Source organism: Phoxinus phoxinus, assembly GCF_949152265.1.
Source record: "Phoxinus phoxinus genome assembly, chromosome: 20".
Lineage (NCBI taxonomy): Eukaryota > Metazoa > Chordata > Actinopteri > Cypriniformes > Leuciscidae > Phoxinus > Phoxinus phoxinus.
In genome coordinates, this window is record NC_136895.1 from 30161919 (window position 1) to 30187240 (window position 25322).

At 37.7% G+C, this 25322-nt stretch overlaps 2 protein-coding genes across 4 annotated transcripts in view; one reads left to right on the forward strand and one right to left on the reverse strand.

Annotated features, from left to right (window-relative positions):
• The first annotated feature begins 5343 nt into the window (after positions 1 to 5343).
• Positions 5344 to 21961, forward strand: tbxa2r (thromboxane A2 receptor). Of its 3 annotated transcripts, none has more exons than XM_079594317.1 (4): positions 5344 to 5694; positions 10664 to 11523; positions 14982 to 15118; positions 17926 to 21961. In XM_079594317.1, exons 2-4 carry the CDS (start codon positions 10708 to 10710, stop codon positions 18056 to 18058), a joined length of 1086 nt encoding a protein of 361 aa, XP_079450443.1. In that variant the 5' UTR covers positions 5344 to 5694; positions 10664 to 10707; the 3' UTR covers positions 18059 to 21961. The 3 variants fall into 3 exon arrangements, with proteins under 3 accessions (XP_079450443.1, XP_079450442.1, XP_079450441.1); XM_079594316.1 differs by lacking the exon at positions 14982 to 15118 and having other exon boundaries at positions 5356 to 5694; positions 10664 to 10712; positions 10743 to 11523; XM_079594315.1 differs by lacking the exon at positions 14982 to 15118 and having other exon boundaries at positions 5357 to 5694.
• Positions 21429 to 25322, reverse strand: part of gipc3 (GIPC PDZ domain containing family, member 3) — a gene marked incomplete at its 3' end in the record, with an annotated part of 12419 nt that continues 8525 nt past the window's right edge. Inside the window, exons 4-6 of the mRNA XM_079594319.1 lie at positions 23103 to 23212; positions 22943 to 23024; positions 21429 to 21580 (exon numbers count right to left, since the gene is read on the reverse strand). Coding sequence (XP_079450445.1) covers positions 21429 to 21580; positions 22943 to 23024; positions 23103 to 23212 — 344 coding nt within the window. The remainder of the gene's footprint in view (positions 21581 to 22942; positions 23025 to 23102; positions 23213 to 25322) is intronic.

Sequence of the window (25322 nt, forward strand, 5' to 3'; positions counted from 1 at the left end):
AGCCAGTGTGGAATATTAATGGATGGATATTGTCACTTACAGTATATTAATCATAAAACCAGCCAAAAACCACCTCATAACTTGGCAAAAGTTTTGCAAGGATCATGAACAAACGACATTCGTTATGAGTTAGGCTACCTGGTCTTAAATAATGTTCTTTTTTATACTTAGTTCATATAACGTTTTACTGAAACATTTTAATGCTGTTTTTTCTAATGTTAGGCTACTGCTTGTTTGAGAGCGTTCAGAGAACAATCTATCATGTTTACTGAACGGAATGTTCCCTTGACGTTAGCATAACAAACAAAACAAAAAAAAACGTTTTGAACGCTCAGAGAACATTAACAAAACGTTCTTACAACGTTTTTTTTTTTCCTCAGCTGGGGCAGTTCTAGTGGTCTCAAATATTCCAGAGTATTTACAGGATATTTCCATGAATTAATACCATGATGTTCAAGGTCAGGGAATATAGCTACAGGCTAGGCTACAACCATGGTGTCGTAAGCGGTAACCGGGGGATGTACAAATAAAACACCCTGTTTGCAGATTGTGTTCTGCATGAGCTTCCTGCTAAACATGATCAGATGAAGTAGGCCTACTGTGTGTTTTGAGGAGCTCAGATCTTCACACACACCAGCGCAGTGGTTTCCACTTCAGGCCCATTTACTTGTCTTTGGAAGCATTTCCTCCAGCAGGTCAAAGGTCAGAATTCATCACCAGCAGCCTTATTTGGTAGATCATATTATGTCTCGTCGTCGGAGTATTCATTTATTTATTTATTGCGTAATGTCGGAGTTTATTGCTGGAGGCTCTGCGCTGATTGGTTAATAAATCACTTAAACATGTCTGGGAATGTTTGTACGATAATTACTGATTATCAGTGAGAGTTTTGTGGTAATACGAATGTTTTCCTTTGTCCTTGTTCGCATGCAGAAATATTTTGATCTAGCCTACATCTAGCCTACAGGGCGCAAGCATTTGGATTTAAACGTGAGCGCGGATGGATGCGACCGACGCATGCGCAGTAGGCTATAACTTGCACTCTTCCCGCGTCTAGGAAAATCGGACTGCATGCGAGACAAATTGCGACGTTTATTTTGGTCCTCACATCGTTGGAGCGACATGTAAACAGTCTAACCGCATTTTGTGTGTTGTTTAAGAGAGGGTTCATCTGAAATTGATGATGATGATGATGATGATGATGATGATGATGATGATAATAAAACATACCGGCATTACAAAATAGCCTAACTCAAATTATGCTGTCCCGTGAGCGGTTGTACGGAAACTTTATGAATATTTTATATAATGCGATTAAGAATAGTCTAATAGGCCTACCCCTTTGAAACACTTTACATGGTGAAAATGTGTAAGTTTGGCATTATATATTCAACAAGTGATAGGCCTAGGCTAAATGTATGTTAATATGAATAAGGAAACGTGTATATTAGGTGCTTTTAAATCTCACTTTTTCTTCGTTTTTATTTTGTTTTATTTCTGAATATGAATATAGACCGTTTCATGTAGACTCTGATATGAGCGCATAAAACTGCATGTGTAATACAAGTTTGAGATGAACTATAACACTAAAGACAGTGTTTACAGTTTCCCAGATATCCATCATGTTGATTTGGATGTTGTTATTGTGATCTGTCTGGAATCGAGCCGTGTGTTTTTTTCCGTAAGAGTTCAAATAAAGGGCGTGTGTGTGTGTGTGTGTGTGTGTGTGTGTGTGTGTGTGTGTGTGTGTGTGTGTGTGTGTGTGTGTGTGTGCGTGTGCGTGTGCGTGTGCGTTTGTGACCTTGATCTGTACCCTGTGTGTGCCGGTGTGGGCATCAGGTGTTGGCATCTGCGCTGCAGGTGCCCGTGCCCAATTAAAGGGGCGGCTTGACAAGCTGCCCGGTGGGCATGGCAGCAGGCCTTTAATTTAATTACACGGAAATGCACTGATTCAGGGTGAAATGAAGCAGAACGTGTCTGTTTGTTAGCCGCAGATGACTGCCACTTGACTGACAGAGCGCCTGGATTCAGGTGTGCTGCTGATGCTGGTTCTGGGGCTTATTAACACGGGTTCACTGTGCTGGAGGACCTGATGAAGAAATGAATAGATGAATTTAAGTCACCTTTCAAGTCAAGTCAGCTTTATTTATAGAGCGCTTTTCACAATGCAGATTAAATCAAGATAGCAGGAAAATAATGCAACAAAGTTTGTTTCTAGAAGAAAATGCATCATCCAGCTTAAGTATGTTCAGTGATGGTTCTTTTTTGTTGTAGAAAAGTTATTAATTTAGTTCATTTATATAGTCGCTCGGGAGAAAACCGTGGTGTTATCGTCCAGCTCAGTTCAGTTCTTGTTTAATAGTGTCAATGCAGGAAGATCAATAATATTAAATTAAACGTAAATTAATTTACAAATGGCCCGTTCACCAAGGAAGATGTATTTCTGCATTTTAGCAAATCGAGTGCCATTGTCCCGAAGTCAATGTGGTTTTTGGTTAAATACCCGAAATAAAGTCTCTGGTGAACACAAGCTCAAGATATTTTCACTTTTTACTCTAAAAACATATTTTTAATTCTGCCGCTTCACTGTAAAAAAATGGCTGCGATTATTTATCACAACTTAAAATCCAACATTGTTTCAACTTTAAAAAGTATGTTTTCATGCTTGACTTAAAATATTAAGTTTAGTTAACTTTAGTTTAGTTAAGTTGGATATTTAAGTTATCTCAACAAATTTTAAGTTGTTATAACTAATCGCAGCCACATTTTTTTACAGTGTTGAATTTACGCTTCAAAATTCATAAATTTGGGTTTATTTGTGAAGATTATCATGTTGAACAAAAGGTGTAATAATCATGAACATTTGTTGATCACAGAGCTTATTTTCTCCAATAAATCAAAAGCCAATGGAAAAATGCTATTGGGTTTTTGTCGAGGGGAACCATATATGAACCAGGTTCACATAAAATGATAAATATAGAGTTTTAAAAATTCTATATGTAAAATCATTTTGGGGTGGAGTTTCACTTTATGCTCTCCTTTGGGGTGTCAAAATTAAAGTCACCATGAAATCAAAAATTTGTCTTTTTTTATTATTTTTTTCTTAATTATTTATCAGTGTACATCATGTTGTTAAATTCATATGCCTGGTAATCTTGAATCAGAATAACTTCATCTTCCTCTCCTCTCTTCTCTGATGAGGATGGCGGGGCAACCATTCACATTTGTTCTTGTATCAGAAGACTAGAGCAACTTCTGTTTGATGGCGACTTTACTGAATTGCGAGTTCTACACTCTTAAAACTAGATTTCAGTTGCGTTTGAACATGTATTTTAAGTGTTTTTGTGAGCACGTTTGTAAAAGGCCAATGTCGCTGATCCAAAAATAAGAAGCTGTTCAGAAGCGGCATGGAGCAACTTGGAGGAAAATCAAAGTGTATGACGCAAGCGAACAATAATCCTGGAATATTTCATACCGCCCTTCCCTGGAGACACTCAAACGCCATTTGCAGTTCACGATCACCCCTCTGAGAGATAGTTCAGATGAGTTATAAAACTGCTCTTAACTTGGCCGAGAGTCAGCATCTGCAGATCACCCTAGACGTGCCATAAAAGTCTGCAGCATAAAGTTCCCGGGTCATAAATTCAGCGGCGTGTGTTTGGGTTATAGTCTCATTCGCTCGTATGGTTTGTGTTATTCATGAGCGTTAATAATCAGACATATGTCTTTACCTAAGAGTTTATTTACAAACCGAAACTATGCAGAGAATGTTTTTCTTGCTAATTGCGTGTAGACTTGCAGACCGGCAGATGTTGGATGTTTAGCGCTGATTGCAAATGTTTATTGTTGATGCATGATGTCAAATGACCCAGCTAACAGAAATATGTTATGAAAACATTAATTCTGGATGTTCTCTGTCTCTTGGTTATTTGAACTTTAAGGTAACATTCCATTTTATACCTCAAACATTATTGGAACGTTACTTTCAAATCTTCTCTGAACATTCTAAAACAACCAACATTTAAAACATGTACGTTCCATGAACGATGTATAGATAATGCATGTTTGTCTGTTTTTTGTTTTTTTGTGCTAACGTTTTTAGAACATTATTGAACACCAGATAACTTTGAACGAAAGTTCTGTTAACGCTATACCGAAAGAACGTTTGTCAGATTAGCTAAAGTTCTTCCCTGTTTTGCTGAATCAACAATGTGTCATTACTTAAAACGCTGATTGTTCCATAGATGAATAAAAATAGATAGAGATGTTGATGGCTGCATTTAGCATGCTATGCTAATTCCATGGCTCATTGGAAACAGATGTTGTGTCCTCTGAAGGTCCGGCTAAACTTATCAGCTCTGGCTATTTATTATGGTTATAAATCCTGAGGTGGCTTTTAGCTTCACCCCTCAGAAGTATCTGATACAGCACTAATACTTTGCAGAAGAACAGACCCTTTGAATACAAGGTAAGTACCAGAGTAAAAAATATTTTAGAAGTTTGTAGACTTGAAAGATCTATTTAAAAGCTTTCCGCCACAGATTAAAAATTAAAAAAGGTAGGCTAATTGCGACGTTTATATCACAATTCTGACTTTTTTTTCTCACAGTTGTTGTGAGATTAGGCTACATCTCACAATTCTGACTTTTTATCTCAGAATTGCGTGATATAAAGTCACAATTGCGAGTTATCAAGTCCGAACTGCGAGATATAGGCTAAACTCGCTATTGGGAGAACTTGCCATTCTGATTTTTGTTCCTCAGAATTGCATGTTTATATCTCGCAATTATGAAGTTATAACACACAATTGGGAGATATAAAGTCAGAATTGTGAGATATAAACTTCTCCTCAGAATTGGACTTTATAGGCAATCTAAAAAAAATGTCACAATATAAATATTTTGCTAAGCACATCAGTGAGATTTTGCCTAGTTTCTTAGACAAAAAATTTTTTTTTAGACATTTTAAGGTTTATGTTGTTGTCTAACTTTATTACACTGCTTGGCTTGCTTGGTGTTTTCTCGTTAATGCTTATAATAAAGATATTTCCTTTCCTGATCGGTTCGTCTCAATCACAAGAACACTTCAGTCATTAGTCACTTGTATCTGTGCTTTAAAAAGCGCTTCCAACTTATGCATTATTAAAACAAAGATGCAAAAGTACTTTCCTACAATCAATATGCAAAATAAAATAAAAGTAGCTAATATCTGAGCTGCAGTAACAGTTTATACACCAAAAACAAACAAACCGACGATTTAGAGGCCAAAATTCATAATCCAAACATGTTTCCGATCAATCTAAATTGTGTTGGTATTGAAAGCTAGGTTATATATCTATGGAAAGCCATTTCCATTAGGCTGTAGGCTATAAGGGGGGGAACATGTTGCGGAAATGAGATTCCATATTTCAATAGGAGGGTGTCTGGTATTGATTTTAGTTGTAGAAGTTGCTGGCGGACAAAGACTCTTGCAGGATCATTCCGGCTCTTCCGGGAATTGCGGCGCTAACGCGCGAGGAAGGAGGAACAGGATGATGTGTTTCTTCATCATCATCATCATCACAGTCGTGCGTGTATTTGAGCCGAAGAGCGGAGGAGTGTGAGTGTGTTATCAGGATGGAGGAGGTGATGGAGGCAGAGCTCGAGGATCTCTGGAGACTGAAGGAATGCGCGCCAGACTTTCGCGGGTTCTCAGGTAAACGTCACGTTTTGAATTCATTAATGTGTGTCTCGCTGTAAACTTCAACGGACGAGTTGAACGGCGAGTTATGTTTATTTGGATGTTTACTCGGTGTGGATGTACTTCTGTTCTTGAGTTGGCTATTTTTGTAAACTTGTCTACCACAACAACGTGAATGCCGAAATTGAATCGCATGTAAGTGGTAGCATACAAAGTTTAACGGTTAGTCGGCAGGTGCCAAACTTAACCCTTACGAAAATTAGCCTAATATGCTTTTATTATAGCTAGTAAAAGTGTAACCACGTTTTTGGCGGATTGATTGCCATTTGTACAACCACTGTTAACCACCATGGTTGATTAGTTGCAAAACCAAATAGCCTACCTACGTTTTATCTGTTTGTTTTATTTGTTGTAAAACCGGTTAATTTTCGTATTAAAGGGAACTAAAAATAACGTTTTGAATATAATGTGAATTCCTTTTTATCTCTATGTATATCTGTCATGTTATAAATGGGTCATATTAGTGTATGTGTTTAAAAAAAAGCGATTATTTTAATCTTGAGTTTGAACTAAATTGTGCCTGGGTGAGAAAATGAACACAAAAAAAACTGTTACAAAAATCAACTGGCAAAGATCTTTTTTTAAAAAAACGTTTATTTATTTATTTTAAAATCTGTTATGATTCATGTCATAATATTTGGTTTCTAGTAGTTCCTTGTCTAGTTCTTCAGAAAACTATCTGGTGCGTTACAGACCCCAGAAACCATATCACCGACTTATTTAAAGAAACTTTCCAAAGAATCATGTACATTTTAAAGTCCCCCTGTAGTCATTAATCATCAAAGCTCACCTTTGATCACCAAAATTACATATTTAAATATTTTTTCCTTGAAAAAAATTATTCATGCCTTAAAATAGATTGAATGTAACTTGACACCCTTGTCTCATTTAGTAGGCCCTATATGCGTTCTATGAATATGCAAATGAGCCCGCCTCCACTCACTCACTCAGAGATCCACTGGTTGGCGATCACACGTTGATCTGATTGGTCAAGGTAGTGTGTGACGTCAGAAACACCAGCGATTTCAAACCGTGTTTTTGAGACTGTCTTTGGTTCACTGCAGTTTTAAGCAGAAAATACTCAGCAATGCTGTCCACTTATGAACTTACACGATTGTCTTAAAGCATATTAAAACACAGGCATATAAAAACCATTTAAAAGCTGGATTTTCACCACAGGGGGACTTTAAAAGTTCTTAATAACAAGTGTTGTTGCAAGAACGTTTAATCTCTAGAGTGTATATGATAATGAATCATATAATGGTGTGATTATGCAACAGTCAAAATCATATTTGATAATTAATGTCACATCTCTCTTTTGCTGATGTTTCACCCATTTCAGCTTCACACTGAAATCCATAAAGATGTGAATGCATGGAAACGAATCCCAGGATTTCCCGGCCCACTCTCTGGCGCTGACATTCGCTAAGCTTATTTCTGGGCCTCATTTTATCGAATTCGATTACAAGCGCGCCGTGGAAAGGTCTCTGTTTGGCTAATGGAGTTTGTGTTGGAATTACGCTGCTAAGAGAGACACATAAACACCATCACCAGCCTCTGTCTACCGTATCCTCATTAGCGGCGATTACAGGAACCCACGAGTGGAGACTGCATCCTTCCTCAGTCCCCGAATGTATTCCCATGTTTAGCCTTTTGCCTGATGATAAATAATGGCTGAGGTAACGGCACTTACAGTATCGACCTGAAGGGTTTTGTGGATGAAGCCACTCATGTTTAATGGCCAAAGTGGAGAGGAGCTACTTCACCTTCCTTAGGGAAACACCGGAGACGGGTTTATGTGTCGGTAAATAAGGGTGTGGCTCATTATATAGACATTCATGAGATCCTGGTGTTTTTATGTAGACCCACAAAACTTCTGAAAGCTCTAGGGCTGAATATAAGTTCAGTTCTTCATTATTGGGTTAATTAACATTAACATTAAAGTGAGTTCAAATGGTTAAGGGATATTATTGTAAAATCTTAATCATGTTAAAATCACTGAAACTCGTGGCCTCAGTTGATAATGATACTAACTTAATAATGTTGGGTTAAATAATAACCCAACGAGTAACCCAACTATGGGGTGGTATAGCACCTTCCCAATGCATTGGATTTAAAGCCATGTTGGGTTAAAAGTAACCCAACAGTTGAGTTACATTGACATTATTTTAATACATAAAATACACTTTGTTTTCAAATACAGATTGTTTATTTGTATAAAACAATAACTACACTCTAAAAAATGCTGGGTTGTTTTCAACCCAATTTTGGGTCAAATATGGACAAACCCAGCCGTTGGGTTACATTTTTAAATTACATTTTTAACCCAACGGTTGCGTTTGTCCATATTTGACCCAAAATTGGGTTGAAACAACCCAGCATTTTTTAGAGTGTATGTTTCAACAAATATATTCTTAAATATAATTTTATATAACCCAACATAGTGACCCAATGTGAATGGTTGGGTTAAAAAAAAATAACCCAACGTTTTTTACTGTGTACTAATAAGAGACTATGGTTCAGTAAATAGATGCATTTGTTAACATTAATGATCAGAATAAATAATTATTTCACACAGTAATATAGTTCATGTAGGTTATTTATGGTTGTCAAGCAACATAGCAACTTGGCTCATTAATAATGTGTTGTTGAATGCAGTCAGAAGTTAGAATCCAATATATGCATTTATATTAAATATATAAATGATGAGTGGCGTATTGAAATCACCGTTAACCCTAAATGTCTGAATGCTTTCATAAACCAGTGGCAAAAGCTATATAATATACCAATAAATAATTGCATGTATAATTATTAATAATAATAGGTTGAGATTAATTATACTGCTTAATGAAAGTATGGTTTTTAATAATATTAATAGGTTAGGTTTATTATATTACTTAATGGAAGTATGGTTTTATAATAATAATAAAAACTATTATTGTTATTATTATTAATTGGTAAGGTTCGTTATATAGAATGTTTTTATTATAATAACTAGATGGGAAAGTTTGTGAACCAAATTTGTTGTTGCTTGTCTGAAAGCTTTAATTAACTTAAAAGCACATTAGCATTAATTAGCATTTTGCTAGCATGGTTTAACTAGTTTCTAGCATTTTGCTAATACGATTTTACATTTTGCTAGCATGGTTTGGTATGTTGTTAACATTTTGCTAGCATGATATAACACATGGTTAACATGATAAGCATGTTGCTACTATGATTTAACAAGTTGCTAACATGTTTTTACAGATTACTTACTAGCATGATTTAACATGTTGTTAGCATGATTACAATGTTGCTAGCATGAATAAAATCATGTTGCTAACATTATTTTAACACATTGTTAGCATATTTAACATGTTGCTAGCATGATATAACACATTGTTAACATGATAAGCATGTTGCTACTATGATTTAACATGTTGCTAACATGTTTTAACAGATTACTTACTAGCATGATTTAACACATTGTTAGCATGGTTACAATGTTAGCATGAATCAAATCATGTTGCTAACATTATTTTAACACATTGTTAGCATATTTAACATGTTGCTAGCATGATATAACACATTGTTAGCATGATAAGCATGTTGCTACTATGATTTAACATGTTGCTAACATGTTTTAACAGATTACTTACTAGCATGATTTAACACATTGTTAGCATGGTTACAATGTTAGCATGAATCAAATCATGTTGCTATCATTATTTTAACACATTGTTAGCATATTTAACATGTTGTTAGCATGATTAGCATGTTGCTAGCATGAAGCTAATCATGTTGCTAGCATGATTTAACACATTAGCATGTTTTAGGTTAACTATAGTACTTCATGGACTTATTGTTTATTGTGATTAATATTATTGATAATACATTTTTAAAATAATTTCAAAACTTCCCCTTTACTTCAACAAATGTTATGTTTGGGTTTGTTCATTGTTGTTATGATGATGATCTTACATATTTGAAAGTAATCGTCACAATTAAAGAAATGTATTTGTGGATAGGACTCGTCAGATATTTGACTTTTCCTGTTGACGTCCATTTTGTCCATCATTGTCCATGTTTTAGTCTCTGTGTGCGGTTGAACGTCTGCTTGGAATCAACTGTCCTGTACAATTGCACAAGACATTGGGAAAACAACACGCAGAGATGTGACTAGTTTTTCCCGTTCGCTAGCAAACCAATGTTCCAAAACGTCATGTGGTGTACATTAGTACACAATCCTGGCAAATACAGTGCTTAGCAATGTTTACTAAAGGGTTAGTTCAACAAAAAAGAAAGTTCTGTCATCGTTTACTCGCCCCCATGTTGTTCCAAACCCATAAGACTTTCATTCATCTTTGGAACACAAATGAAGATCTTTTTAAGAGATTTCTGTCTCTCCACAAGTCTGTTCAGCCAAAACTTGCATAAAGAGATCGTAAACGAACAGATTAAATTTAAGTAAGATTAATTTAGTTAATCACAAATAAACATGCTCGAACATATAGAGCTCTCAAATTTAGTAATGGAAGCTCGACGCGCAAGAAGTTAAATTTGGACATACTACATCCGCCATTGTCACTGTCATGTGACCTACGGCGTCAATTTACCTATCGGTAAGCCCCGCCCCCCCCTTAGATACTGTTGCGACCTCGGATAAACAAATGGAGTTGCTAACTGTCTACTGGAGTTGCTAAGATGTTTTTGGTAACAAGATTAATTTGGAAGCAAGGTTTACATATGTTTTTAATTCGCGCGAGTGACGCGAAAAACAAGAAACGTCCCGCGAGTAATGCAATGCGAATATTCGCTTCGCTTTTGGTGTGCACTCACCATTATGGGTTTGGTCCGACTCCGACATGAGGGTGAGTAATTCATGACAGAGTTTTAATTTTTGGATGAACTATCCCTTTAAGCGTTATCTTTTTGTCCACAGGATGAAATAAACCCCCTGGAGAAGAGATCTCATCAGCCGCCACCATGGTTTTATCGTTGCTCTCCGTCAACGAAACGGACGCGCAAAGCAACGCGACTCCCCTTTGCTTCTCCATTAACAGCCCTACTTTCAAACCCAACCACACCATCGCCTCCGCGTACTTCTCAGCGGTCTTCAGCGGACTCGGATTGAGCTCCAACCTCTTCGCCCTGGTGGTCCTGGCCAAGACTTTCCAGCACACCAAGAGCCGCTCGCGTTCCTCGTTCCTGCTCTTCCTCGGCGGCCTGGTGTTCACCGACTTCATGGGACTGTTGGTCACCGGGTCCATCGTGGTGTCCTTCCACATTACGCACTTTAACTGGCGCCAACTGGACCCGCACTGCCACTTTTGCAACTTCATGGGCATGTCAATGGTCTTCTACGGGCTTTGCCCGCTTCTTCTTGGCGCCGCTATGGCTATAGAGCGCTACATAGGCATCAACCGACCCTTCTCACGTTCAACCGCCATGACCAACTCGAGAGCGTGCTCAACGGTGGCCATTGTGTGGGTCACAGCCGGTTGCATTAGCTTGTTGCCATTGGCGGGGTTGGGAAACTACCACCTCCAGGTGCCTGGCTCCTGGTGCTTCCTCAACATCAGCTCCAAACCTCTAGACATGACCTTCAGCTTGATCTTCTCGCTCGTCGGCCTGCTGTCGCTGGCCGTGTCGTTCCTGCTCAACACGGTGAGCGTGATCACCCTCCTGAGGGTGTGTTGCGGACAGGACGGCAGGCAACGGAGACGAGACTACGAAGTGGAGATGATGGTGCAGCTCATCTTGATCATGGCCATCGCCTCCATCTGCTGGTGCCCTTTACTGGTGAGTTCCTCTATACTAAGACCGAATTAACCAGCTGTTCCCGAAATTTACTCTTAAAGATAGGTTCCAAAAGTTTTTTTTCCCACAGCGATGCCATTTTTGGTTCCCCACAGTTCTTAAAATAACCATTTTTTTCTTAGTGTGAAGAACATTTATAAAATCTAAAGAACCTTTTTTCCCTCACTCTTAAAAATAAATGTTCTTTATTGCCATCTGTGGTTCCATTAAGAACATTTAAGTTCCATCATGGAACCTTTCCATTGCACTTTAATGGGAAAACGTTCATTAGAATGCCTTAGAAGAACCATGTTTGGTTCCCCAAAGAACCTTTCAGTAAACATGTCTTTACAAAAGGGTCCTTTTACTTAGGGCGAAGGACATTTTAAAGATCTAAATAACCTTTTTTCAACTTTATATGCGCCTAAACAAAATCTTACATTTTTGTGATATCAACTTCAAATTTGATACACAACTTAGAAAGACATATGGCTTTGATTTTATAGTAATTTTAGAGTAAACTAATCTTGTAAAATACATATTTTATATAAAATGAATAAATATAGTAGGCAACCAAGAAGGAATCTCGTAGAGGAATATTATGGCTTCAGTACAAGTACAAGTACAAGTTAAGCTCAATCGATAAAACATTTGTGACATAATGTTCATTACCTAACGAACATCCACTTTCCCTCCCCTGGATGTGAATGAGGCCAATCCATGAAAACATTAAAATACTCACTTTCAATAGGATAGTTACAAGATAAAAACATGCCAACATGATTTTTAGCGTGTAAAAAAATCTCACGCAGTCATGTCCAATTTTACAACTTAATTGCAATGACAATGGAAAGCCATAACTTGAAAATGACTTTAAAAATAAGGATTTAAGCAGCTTTACAACTCACATAAGACAATTATGAACAGAAGAAATACAGTTATAAACTTTCTAAAGTTAAATCCTCTTACAATTGGCATTATTGGTAATAAATATGCCACAAATGCTATTGATTGAGCCCAACTTGTTCTGCAACTTCTTCCGTGCTGCTCAATTGATCCCAGTAGTTTGATGTTGGTGCTGCACTCTAGAATGCATACAAATTATAATTATTTCCAATTCCAAAAATATGTAATTGGAAGTATTTGGCTTTAAATGACTCGTCCACCATCTTGAATGTATTTTTCTTTTAGCTCAGCGCAATGCATTCTGGGATAAGTGTATCCTTCACTGTAAAGGACACACATGCTTCTGCATTACTGTTTGGCCCAAAAAAGTATCTTAGGAACGTAATTATGCTGCCTACCTTTTACAAAAGCCCTTTAATAACACTTCCAATGGCAGTTTACTATGTGTGGAACTGCCTCAAGTTGCTAAAAAAGGCAAAAAGTTGCTTTCAACGTCAATCTGATTTCTACACAGACTTTAGTTCCATGCCGTTCTTATCTGACTTCAAACGATCTGTTTACTCGACATGCTGTTCTGTAAATCCAACCCGTTTTAGATCCAGATGTCGGTGGCATCTGGTACCTACTTGCTCTGTGACATTATGAGAACTGCTTCTCGTAATCGCCCGGATCCATTTCAATCGTCTGTGACGCTGCTTGTTTTAAGTCCTGCTTATTGTTGAGTATTTGTTTGTTTATCTAAATGTAGAGCAGAAATACTGCTGTGCATGACTGAGGCCGTAAAGTCAGATGCTTTACTTGTCAAATAACGCATTCAGAGGTTCTTCGCACAGGAAACTCTCCATGTTTTGCGAGTTGAGGAACATGAAGGACTTGTGTGAGAACAGCTGATAAGACTAATGGGGGGGAAAGCCATTTCCTGTTGAGGAGAAGAACAGGAAGTTCTCACCAACAAACGCACACTCAGATTATTTTGAACAAAACAAATTCACCGTAAGCCAATCGTGTGCTAAATTAACTCTCAGTAGAGTATTAGTAGACTGTTAGGTTGGGGGTTAGTTGAACTGCACTTGCAATGTTACTTTATAGAGTTAGAATATAAAGTGATAGCAGATATTTAAGGAGTAGATCACTTCAGATTTAAAATTTTCTGATAGTTTACTCTCCCCCACGTCATCCGAGTTCATATCTTTCTTTCTTCAGTCGAAAAGAAATCTCCAGGATGTTTCTCCATATAGTGACTTCAATGGTCCAGCGGGTCGAAGGTCCAGATGTGAGTTTCAGTGCAGCTTCAAAGTCTCGACACGATCCAGCCGAGGAATAAGAGTCTTATCTAGACAAACCAGCGGCCATTTTATAACAAAATAAACATTTATATACTTTTTAACCACAAATGTTCGTCTTGCACGTCCACGACTTCACGCATTACTTAGTCATGTAGGGTATAGGGTGAAAATATAATGAAAATTGACACTTAGAATGTCTAAAGTGGGCCATCGAAATAAAGTGTTATCCTTTAACGTCTAGAAATCCATTCAGCCAATCTCTGGGTCTGGCGGTAGCACTGTTAGCATAGCTTAGCATAGATCATTGAATCTGATTAGACCGTTAGCATCTCTCTCAAAAAAATGACCAAAGAGTTTCGATATTTTTCCTATTTAAAACTTGACCCTTCTGTAGTTACATCGTGTACTAAGATCGACAGAAAATGAAAAGTTGTGATTTTCTAGGCCAATATGACTAGGAACTATTCTCTCATTCCTGCGTAATAATCCAGGAACTGCTGCCGTACAGCAGCGCAATGATATTACACACTTAGTGCCGGTCACGTTGGAAGTTACTGAGCTGGGGACTATTTTCAGGCGATGCGTAATATCATTGCGCTGCTGGTACGGCTGTAGTTCCTTGATTATTACGCAGGAATGAGAGTATAGTTCAGTCATATCGGCCTAGAAAATCTCAACTTTTCATTTTCTGTCAGTCTTAGTACACAATGTAACTACAGAAGAGTCAAGTTGCAATTTCTGTCATTGCACTGGCCCACTCTTTCAATTCTAGAGCTTTCATTGTCTTCCAGTGTCTCAAAATAAGCCGTCCTATTCTGTACTGTCACTGAAAACCAATACAAGATTTGGAGTAAAGGTCCTTGCACACTGAGTCCGAAATTGGTGCACGTTAAAAAAATAAATACCACCTCACGTTGTGTCAATCACGTTTACACACTGCCTCGGAAACTTACGTCCGTCAAAAAAAAAATCGGATTGGGTTCGATTTTCTGCGTTTTTCGCATCTATAGCAAGCGGTTTGAGAGGTGTTTTGACAATTCAGAGCCACCGAATGACAAATACGAACGCATACTCAGTGTGCAAGGAAAGAAATGGCCTATAGTTAAATAAACGCCTGTGAAACTTTCAGCCACTCTGAAATGGAACTTTGGGAATAAACACTCTGGAATTCCTGCGTTCTAGTGCGATGATGATGTCATGATGATGTGAACGGAACACGCTCTCAGGGAAGTGACCTGTGACGCCTCTAACCTTGTTTCTCCCGGACAGATGTACATTTTGAAGAGCGTGGTCGTGTCGTCCGTAGCCGCCGACCCCTATAGCGTTCTGTTCTACATCCGCTTGGCCACCTGCAATCAGATCTGTGACCCCTGGATTTACATCCTATGTCAGGAGTCTAGACTGAGGCGAGTAAAGCAGGCCATCCATTCACTGGGTAATTCAGATCGTGATCCGGATTCACACTCGCTCCTCACGCATCATATCACAATCCGGATTCACACTCGCTCCTCACGCATCAGATCACAATCCGGATTCACACTCGCTCCTCACGCATCATATCACGATCCGGATTCACACTCGCTCGTCATGCATCAGATCACGATCCGGATTCACACTCGCTCCTCATGCATCATATCACGATCCGGATTCACACTCGCTCCTCATGCATCAGATCACGATCCGGATTCACACTCGCTCCTCATGCATCATATCACGATTCGGATTCACACTCGCTCCTCATGCATCATATCACGATTCGGATTCACACTCGCTCCTCATGCATCATATCACGATCCGGATTCACACTCGCTCCTCACGCATCAGATCACGATCCGGATTCACATTCGCTCCTCATGCATCATATCACGATCCGGATTCACACTCGCTCCTCATGCATCATATCACGATCCGGATTCACACTCGCTCCTCATGCATCAGATCACGATCCGGATTCACACTCGCTCCTCATGCATCAGATCACGATCCGGATTCACACTCGCTCCTCATGCATCAGATCACGATCCGGATTCACACTCGCTCCTCATGCATCATATCACGATCCGGATTCACACTCGCTCCTCATGCATCAGATCACGATCCGGATTCACACTCTCTCGTCACGCTTGTGTTTGTGGCGCTGTGCTCTGGGAATCACCGCTGGTTCACTGAACACCATCATCCATGCTAATCAGAGTTTCTGCATAAATAGCATAGTTATGAGTTCATACTTTATACATACAAAGGTATATATATATTTATATATTTATAAATATGTATATGTGGGTGTGTGTACGTTTTTGTAAGGTTTATATTTTATTAAATAAATATATTAAATATGTAATATAAATGTATTCCTTCATTTTATATATATATATATATATATATATATATATATAAGCAGTAGTTATAGAAGCTATTTGGTAGAAACTGTACTCACCATTGTAAATGTGTCTTTCTGTCATGTTCCATCAAATGCAGTGTGTGTGTGTGTGTGTGTGTGTGTGTGTGTGTGTGTGTGTGTGTGTGTGTGTGTGTGTGTGTGTGTGTGTGTGCGTGTGTGTGTGTGTGCGTGTGTGTGTGTGTGCGTGTGTGTGTGTGTGTGCGTGTGTGTGTGCGTGTGTGTGTGCGTGTGTGTGTGCGTGTGCGTGTGTGTGCGCATGTGTGTGTGTGCGCATGTGTGTGTGTGTTGTGTCGAGTGAACACTGCAAAGGTCAGTGATCTAGAACCGCTAAGCTCACTCCATTCCCCCTGTGTTCGCTGCATCATCGCTAAGTGTTCATGTTAACCACAAACACATTTGGTATCTGGCTGGAATTTGGACAAATATCCAGAAAGGTCGTGAGAGAGCAGCTGGTTTCATCCTTAACAAAAGCTTCAGTGTCCAGATGATAAATCCCAGCTGGCCTCACACACACTCCTCCAGTGTTTCTGTTTGTTTTGCTTTCGTTTTTCACAACAGCATGATTAATCGTAACACTCTAATCAAAGGAAATTGTATTTTATTATTTTTCATGACACTTAAGAATTCCCCACACATTCTACATTTTATGTTTATTTGAACTCTTTTTATTTTAAGGATGAAATATGTCCTGGATATTTTCCTGACAGATTTCGTGAAGATAAATTAAAAACATGACCGATTAAATTTAGTAATCGGCATGAAGCCAGTAATTATATTCCGGTAAACTGTTTATTCTGGTTATTCTCATTGCTCATTTTCATAAACATTTCGATATGACGAAGCCTGCAGTGTTTGCGTCACAGTGACTGTGTTTGTTTTATTAAAACCCTTCCCTCGCACTTTGTAACACATCTTTCCCTCGCGGGTCAAAATAACCCGAAGCCCTAAAATTATATTTTACTTCATTTTGATAATATATATTTTTTAAATTTAATGGGTTTTTTTTTTTGGGGAGATTTTTGTTATTTAATTATTATTGAATCTACCTTTAAATTACCAGATTTGATCAATAAATAATAATTTAATGACATTCTTTCAACCTAAATTCAAAACAACTCACAATTGCATGCATAAACCTTTTAATTCATCTTTTAATTTCATCTTTGTCGACCTCTTGTGGAAAAACAATAATATAACATGATATTTCATGACTCTTGATGGCCTTATAGCTCTACATGGAGCAAATGAGCTGTTCCTCTGGGTCCTAAATTCAGATACACATTATAAAATAATTTTTTGGTAAACTTTTAGTTTTAATCCTGAGCATTTTTAGGTGTTTCTATGTGTACTGAAGCATTCCTCGCTTTCCATTCATTCCTAAGGGGGTCAAATTGAAGGAAGGATTTGTTACTTTTTTAAATTTCAACAAAACTCCTCGAATCCATTACATTTTTTGGTAACACTTTATTTTACAGTGTCCTTGTAACATATGTTACATGCACTTACCATAGTAATAACAGTAAATTATGCATAATTACATGCCACTAACCCTCAACCAAACCCTAACCCTATAGTAAGTACATGTAGTTGCTTAATATACTCCGTGCTTAAATATATAATTACACTAAATGACACCTTAAAATAAAGTGTAACCAATTTTTTTAATGTATTCGTGGTTCAAGTGTGACAAAAATCCTAGAGTCTCTGATGAACACCCAAAAATGATGTTCAGGTGGAACTGCCCCGCGAGGGAAGGGTGAGTGTGTATGACCTGCCTCGAGTGTCTCTCACGGGTTGTGTTCTCTTGCACAGGTGTTTATTGCGCAGACCGTGCTGTCGGGCAGCGAGCTCAAAGTGGGCCGGCTGCTCCTCTGGCTTCGGTTTGCGACATGGAACCAGATCCTGGATCCCTGGGTCTACATCCTCTTCCGACGTGCCGTTCTGAAGCGGGTCGCGCCCAACATGGACTGGTCCCGCGACTCGATCGCGAGCCTGTCCACGTCCTTACGCAGACTCACGCGCGCCTCGCTGGGGGGAACCGGGGACCGATCGGAGAACATCCGGACACATCCTGACAAAACCAGGCGAGAGGACACGCCTTTACCTGTGCAGAACATCCCTGCCTCGTCTTGCTCTGTGTAGCAAACAGGAGTGTGTGTGTGTGTGTGTGTTTCCCGGAAGCATCGCTAGCCAACTACGCGAGTCGGTGTTCCCGAAACCATCGTTCTAATGAACATTCACAAACAGCATCGCAGAGTTGTGTTGATTATTATCAGTGTTGAAAACTGTTTTTCCAGGTTTCTTCGATGAACTGAAAGTTAGTAAAGACATTTATAATGTTACACAATATTCTGTCACTTTTGATCAATTTAATTCATCCTTGATGAATAAAAGTATAGATTTCCCCCAATAAAAATTCCTACTGACCCCAAACTTTTGAATGGTAGTGTTTAATGTGACAAAAGCTTTCTATTTCAGATAAATTATGTTCTTTTCCACTTCCTATTCATCAAAGAATCCTGAAATAAAAATGTTAAATAACGGTTTTAAATAACAGGAACTCAAATTGCTCGTCTTCAATTAGTGCAAAATGCTGCTGCAAGATTCCTCTCAAATAGTCGAAAAAAGTGATCCTTTACCTCCCCAATTGACCCTTCGCAGCTTGATTGACAGGTGATCTGACCAATCATACTTCGCCATCCTCCATTTTGTCCGACAAAGCAGTCAGGAGAGTTAGTAGATTAACATGGGAGGATTTGAGCTTGAGAAGCGGAGTGTACTGACGTCTTTCCGCGGTTAAAACAACATTCCTTCTGATGTTCATTCATGTTTATTTGATGCTATAAATGAACTAGAAGGAAGAGATGATCCGTTCACGAGCGGCTTTAACTGAGGCGACACAGCGATCTGACACACACATTAAAGAGCCACAAAACGCTATTTACATTTCTTTTAAAAAATGACTAAATTTGAAAGGTGAGACTTTGTTTAATATAAAAAGTAACCCGGTCTGTATCTGTCAGCGTGTTGTCAGTCATCTCTGCTCCGCGATGTGTTTTTCATAGCGACGGTAACTAAGGGGGGCGGGTCTTTGCGAACGGTCAATTCTGAGGTCTCTTCATTGGTTGCCCATTAATTTCAGAATGGATTTTAAAATCCTTTTATTTGTTTAAATCTCTATGTAACCAAGCACTGAGCTACCTACCTGAACCGCTACAACCATATATCCATTAAAAAGTCTGAGAGCGATAACTCAAAACGCAGACTCAGTCTGATGCTGTTTTTCCTTTTTATCCAAGTCTGATACGGTCATTTCTCTTTTAATATTAATGAGTCTGATACTGTTTTGCCATTTCTGTTTTCTTGTTTTTAATTTGAAGTCCGACAATGTTTTTGCTACTCCTGTCTTAGCTTCGCTGCACTTATCTGTGCTGTACGCTATTACTGTCTCTTAATCTTGTAGTTCTGTAAAGCGCTTTAGTCAGTCAGTGGCTGTTAGAAAATGTGCTATATAAATAAAATGAACTTGAACTTGTTTTCAACATTGATAATGATAAATGTTTCTTGACGATCATCATATTATACTGATTTCTGAAGGATCATGTGACACTGAAGACTGGAGTAATGATGCTGAACATTTAGATTTGGTCACAGGAATAAATTACACTTTACTGTATATTCACATAGAAAACAGATGATTCACATTATAATATTTCACAAAATAACTGTTTTTTTTTTTGGTTGTTTTCTTGTTTTTTATCAAATAAATGCAGCCTTGGTGAGCAGAAGAGACTTTAAAAACAAAAAATCATACAGATAAAAAACTTTTTGACTGGTAGTGTATTGCCTTTTTTCCTTTTGACCCTTTCCTTGATTTGCCGGCCAACAAACTCTCTCCGGACACGTTCACGACGTGCTGAACTCGCAGAGGAAGACGTACAGTAGAAACTTTGGGAAAATTGCAGTTTTGGCTCGTCTCCTAGACATAGGCTACACACTCCCTTTTCCTTGCTGATAAGACGGAGGACCACACACTCGGTTAAAATGCCTCCCAACTTTAACTTCTTGTCTTGGAAGAATCTTGTCTTGTCTTTCAAAGTCGGTTATTCTTGAAACGCAAGGTTAGCATCAAACGCTGTCAGAGTGAATAACCGTGTTTTCATGTATTTATGTTGTGTGTTGTAAACCCAAACTCATTACTCAACCCTCTTTTGTTTGGATTGCTTCGGCCAATTGTTCTCTAAAGTATTTGCATCTTTGGAAGAGATGATATTTTTGGCAAGTAATGTCGCTGAGGCCTAGCGCACACTGAAGCTCATCCGCTAGCTAGAGCCGCACGATTAATCGTTAAAAATCAATGCCCTTATGTAAAAAATTTATGGGATTTTTACTTCCGGAACCGGACCGTTGCACAAAAGAGGTGGAACGAGAATTAAGAAAGTAAATTTTGCGTAAATTTTCATTTCACGTTTACTGAAGGACTTTTGTCCGCCATTTTGTGAGCGACTCTCTTTGATGTTTATGGCTAACGAATGTACAAAAAGTCTCCGGATACAAAATGTGTGGTATACTGGAGTGTTTTTAATCTTTACACATATTCAAATGTCACATCAGGTCATCCAAAAAGGGGTACGTACATGTAAAACACGATATACAATACACAAACACTTAGCAGAATTTTTTAGTTTAATAGCTACACATTAAATGTGTACATATCATTAATTCAACTGTGTCAATAAGTGATGATTCATATATACACAAGCCATTCGTGTCACAAGATCTCATTAATCGTAAAAGATCCTTCATTTCACCTGTAACACGATGTATAACACAAAAACAAACAAACAAAGGCTAAGCTAAGCTAACGTCCGCTATCATATACTTGATTGTAATGCTTGTAAAGTCAAATATATAATGTAAAACTTAAAAGATTGGTTTAACCCCTAGTTAGCAATACAGATCGGTGGGAAATACAGTGACCGACTTCGTACCGCTCTACACACTTGAATGTTTGCGTTAGCCCGTTGTTTAGCCGCTAATACCTTGACGTTCTCCATTCTTCCTCGGGGTTAATGTGTGGGAATTGGGAGGATTGAGAATATGAACACAGATGACAGACGTCACAAATCAACCTCGCAGATGTCTTGACTTACTCTGGGGGGAAAAAACAGAGGAGGAAAAGCATATGCTCGAGTGAGATAGCGTTAGCATGTGAAGTTTGGCATGGTTTTCTGTAAGGACTGGATGTAAATAAAGGCCTTCTGAGATGATCCGGTTCACTTTTCTTCCAGAAATGTAGTTTTCAGGCCTTACCTCTAAATCCGGCCGTTCTTGATGTCTCCCAGAGCGCCCCACACTTCAAACAGGAAGACGTCGGGAAAACCGAAGTCGCCCAGGACGGAGTCGAGCGCCTCTGCGAAGTCATCCGGGTTCTGCTTGTTCTTCCCGGCTTCCACTATGGTCGTCGCTGTAGCACACGAGCGAGATACGAAATCAAAAACACCTCCTAACACTGTGTTTTCCTGTGTTTGTGACTATATATATCGGGTTTACATCATGTTAGCGCTACATTCCTGCCTTTCTGAAGACAGACCAAAAATAAACGTTACTCTGTTGTTGTTTTTAATTGTGAATTTCTCTTTCGCGCTTTAACAGACAAAAACACAAAATTATAACCAAAAACGCTTGTTTTGTTGAGTATCCTATTGGAAGCACAGTCTTAAATGAGTTAAAGAGTGAGAAAATACGTGTCAAGTCTTAAAGTACTTTAAATAACTTTTGTAGCTTTAATACGGACTAATCTATATTTAATTTATCATTTCTGCTGTGAAGTGTTTGATAACTGTATTCAAGTAAAACAAATATTAAAAAAATACAGTCTTTGTTGTTTCTACATCAATTTGGAGATTCAATGTGAAATTATTACAATATAAAAATATATTCAAAACTTTAATGTTAGGTGCGATTAATGGTGATTAATTACAGAAAAATGTGTGATTAATTACCGGTAGTTAATTTTTTTAATGATTGACCACTAATATATATATATATATATATATATATATATATATATATATATATATATATATATGATTATATAATAAATATAATTATATAACAATAATACAAAAAAAGGTTGTATTTTTTTGTCAATTTAATTATATATATTTTTTAATCTGTGCATATACTGTAGTTTATATATATTTTGCCATTTTAGTTATTTTAGTTCATCAAGTTAAACTAAATGAGAATTCTTTTGACAAAAAATTATGAGTAACTGAATAAAATAAGTTACATTTTTAATTTAAGTTGTCATTTAATATTTAATAAAATATTTGTATCTTTTAATAAAAAAACTAAAGTTTTTAAGCTTTATATATATATATATAACAATTAATATATTAAATTAGATATTTATTAGATATTTTATTTATATTTGTTTTTAATTGTTTATTTGCCCTGAGATATAAAAAAATATAAAAAATCAATTAATTTATTATTCAGTATAATACATTTATTATAATAAATAATAAATAAATATATTAAAAAGTCATATATATATATATATATATATATATATATATATATATATATATATATATAATACAATAAATGAATACAAAATCTTGACGTTATCGCTATTCCTCGCTGAAGACAGTCCAAAAATAAACTTTCCTCTGTAATCTTAATTGGTTTTTTTTGGAATAATTCCATTGGAAGGGCCAAGAAATGCTTTCCGGTATGCTAATGATGTAATGCAGTGAACTGATGGGAATGAAGGGGCCGTTTCCCGGGAGCCTCGGATGCTGAAGGCCAGATGTCGCCTCACCGAGCTCGAGGTCGCGGATCCCCATGTAGCTCTCCAGAAGATCGTCCACCTTCCCGATGGCCTTGTCCTCGCTCTCGCTGGGCTGGAGGAAGACACACGGATGGAGAGATGAGAGACGAGTGAAAGAGTTCAGAGAGCAAAAGCGGTCGCCAGAACTCACGATTTCCTCGACGGTGGCCGAGCCTTTAGTGCGCAGACGCAGAGTCTCTTTCCCGCTCACCATCTTGCCCTCGCTGGACTTCGGCGCCCGCGTCCTCTGGCCGATCATGTCTGACACACACACACACACACACACACACACACACGTCTCAGCGGTGTCGGGGAAGTTAATTTGAAAAGTAATGCATTACAATATTGCGTTACTCCCTTAAAAAGTAACTAATTGTGTTACTTAGTTACTTTTTTTTTTTTAGAAAGGTAATGCGTTAAAGGGCCGTACACACCGGGACGAATATCGGCACACATTATTCGTCAGCTTTTTTCAACGCGTTTTTTGTGTTCACACCCAAGCGATTTTCGCTGACGATGAGCCGAGTGAACATGCAAATTCATTCCCTGACATTAGATGGCGCTTAATGTGAAACAGAAATACCCCGCGTAGTCGCTGGCACGTTTGTCATATAGTTCTTTATGTTCCGACACCAACGAGAACAACAGCTCTACATTCATCTCGTCTTGCATCTTCCTCGTCTTATTTCTTCCCGGCAGTGTAGACGCTATACTTGGCGTATATCTTCTTCACCGTTACGTCACGCTCGGCAAGACCGTTTTGTGTTTGAGCGCCCCCAAGTTGTGTTTTACTGTAACTTCAGAAGCTCCAGACACGTGAGGAAAAGCGCCAATCTCATTGGTCGGATAGTTTTTGACGCGGCGCGTCAATCCAAAAAACCGAACCCGAGGCGTTTTTTTAAAAATGACGCTTTTACGCGTCGGTGTGCACACTCACATTGGCGCCCTTTGTTTAGTCACGAGGCGTTAAACGTCGGCGAATATCGCGCGCGAAATTCGTCCCAGTGTGAACAGGCCTTTATGTTACTTTTTTTTCACCTGGGCTGTATTTTTTTATTATTTTTTAATAAAAAGTTGTATTTTGGGGCAAATGTAAAGACCCTTTGACACCAGAAGTGAAGTAATAATCCTCAGGCTGAAGAGATTGACGCGTGTACAGTAGAGGAGCAGCTCAAACCCTTCAGCCGCTGATACTCTGGAGAACTGAAGAACAGATGCAAACGTTTAACACTTTACCATAGAAACAAAGAAATCTATCGTACCATCGTATGGTTAAACTAAAGAAGCAAGTGCATTGGTCAATGAAGTGAGATTATATGCATTCAAAATTGTTTTATTTAACATATTTAGTGGAGGTTTCCATATATCCTGATCCTGCATTTCACTGATTTTATTCATTTTGAGGAATATTGAATCTTTTTTGTGTGTGCAAGTGAGATCAGTAAATGCACACTCACATTTAGAACTACAATAACCATGTTTACACACACACACACACACCTCTGCACTTTGATTTGTCTCAACATGAGGACAGGAGAGCTGTCAGTCAATAAATATGAAAACAAAGTAACTCGCGTTACTTATTTGAAAATATATTTAGTTGTAAATTTTTTTAAGTAAAGTGTTACTCTACTAGTGACTTGAAAAAGTAATCTGATTCCGTAACTCGCGTTACTTGTAGCGGTTACACACACACACACACACACTCAGCGTCTCCGGAACAACAGGAACACAGATTGAATCCCCAAGCGATTGATGAAAGCCAATCCCAGACTTCAGTTCCTGTTTATGGGACATTTCTGGGAAAATGATTCCCTCTTGGACAGCTCATATCTGGCATTCAGCCCGTTACTGTAAATGTTATTAACATATGCTTTTTTTCTTTGCATTATTAAATCATATTTTATTGTAGCCTACTATTATTAATGTATTATATATATGTATATATAATGTAAGATATTAGACTATTTTATTATATTTTATGTTGTTTTATTATTGTGTATGTGTATATCAAGGTTATTACTCAAACAAAAAAATTGTTGTTCCTTAAAAAAAATGTTTTATTTATTTTAAATATTTAAATATTATTTATATTAATATTTAATTATATATGTTACGTAATACATATGTATAATATATCCATATACTATATATATATTGATATATGTTGTAAAACTAATTTTATTTCTGTTAATTATATTTTAATGTTAATAATTATCTTAATATATACTGTACATAGATGCACATCTTTTTTCAATCATATTTCTTTTTTGTTACTTTTTTGTTTTCTTTAACGTTACTAATAAATAAAACTCATTGTAGTGTAGGACTATTATATTATATTTTATATGCTTTGTTTTATTGTGTGTGT

What these genes read in the sequence shown, in the direction of transcription:
- tbxa2r (XM_079594315.1), top strand. Translation starts at nt 10,708, where the DNA reads ATGGTTTTATCGTTGCTCTCCGTCAACGAAACGGACGCGCAAAGCAAC. An exon ending in TCTGCTGGTGCCCTTTACTG is followed by an intron (nt 11,524 to 17,925) that starts GTGAGTTCCTCT and finishes TCTCTTGCACAG; the next exon opens with GTGTTTATTGCGCAGACCGT.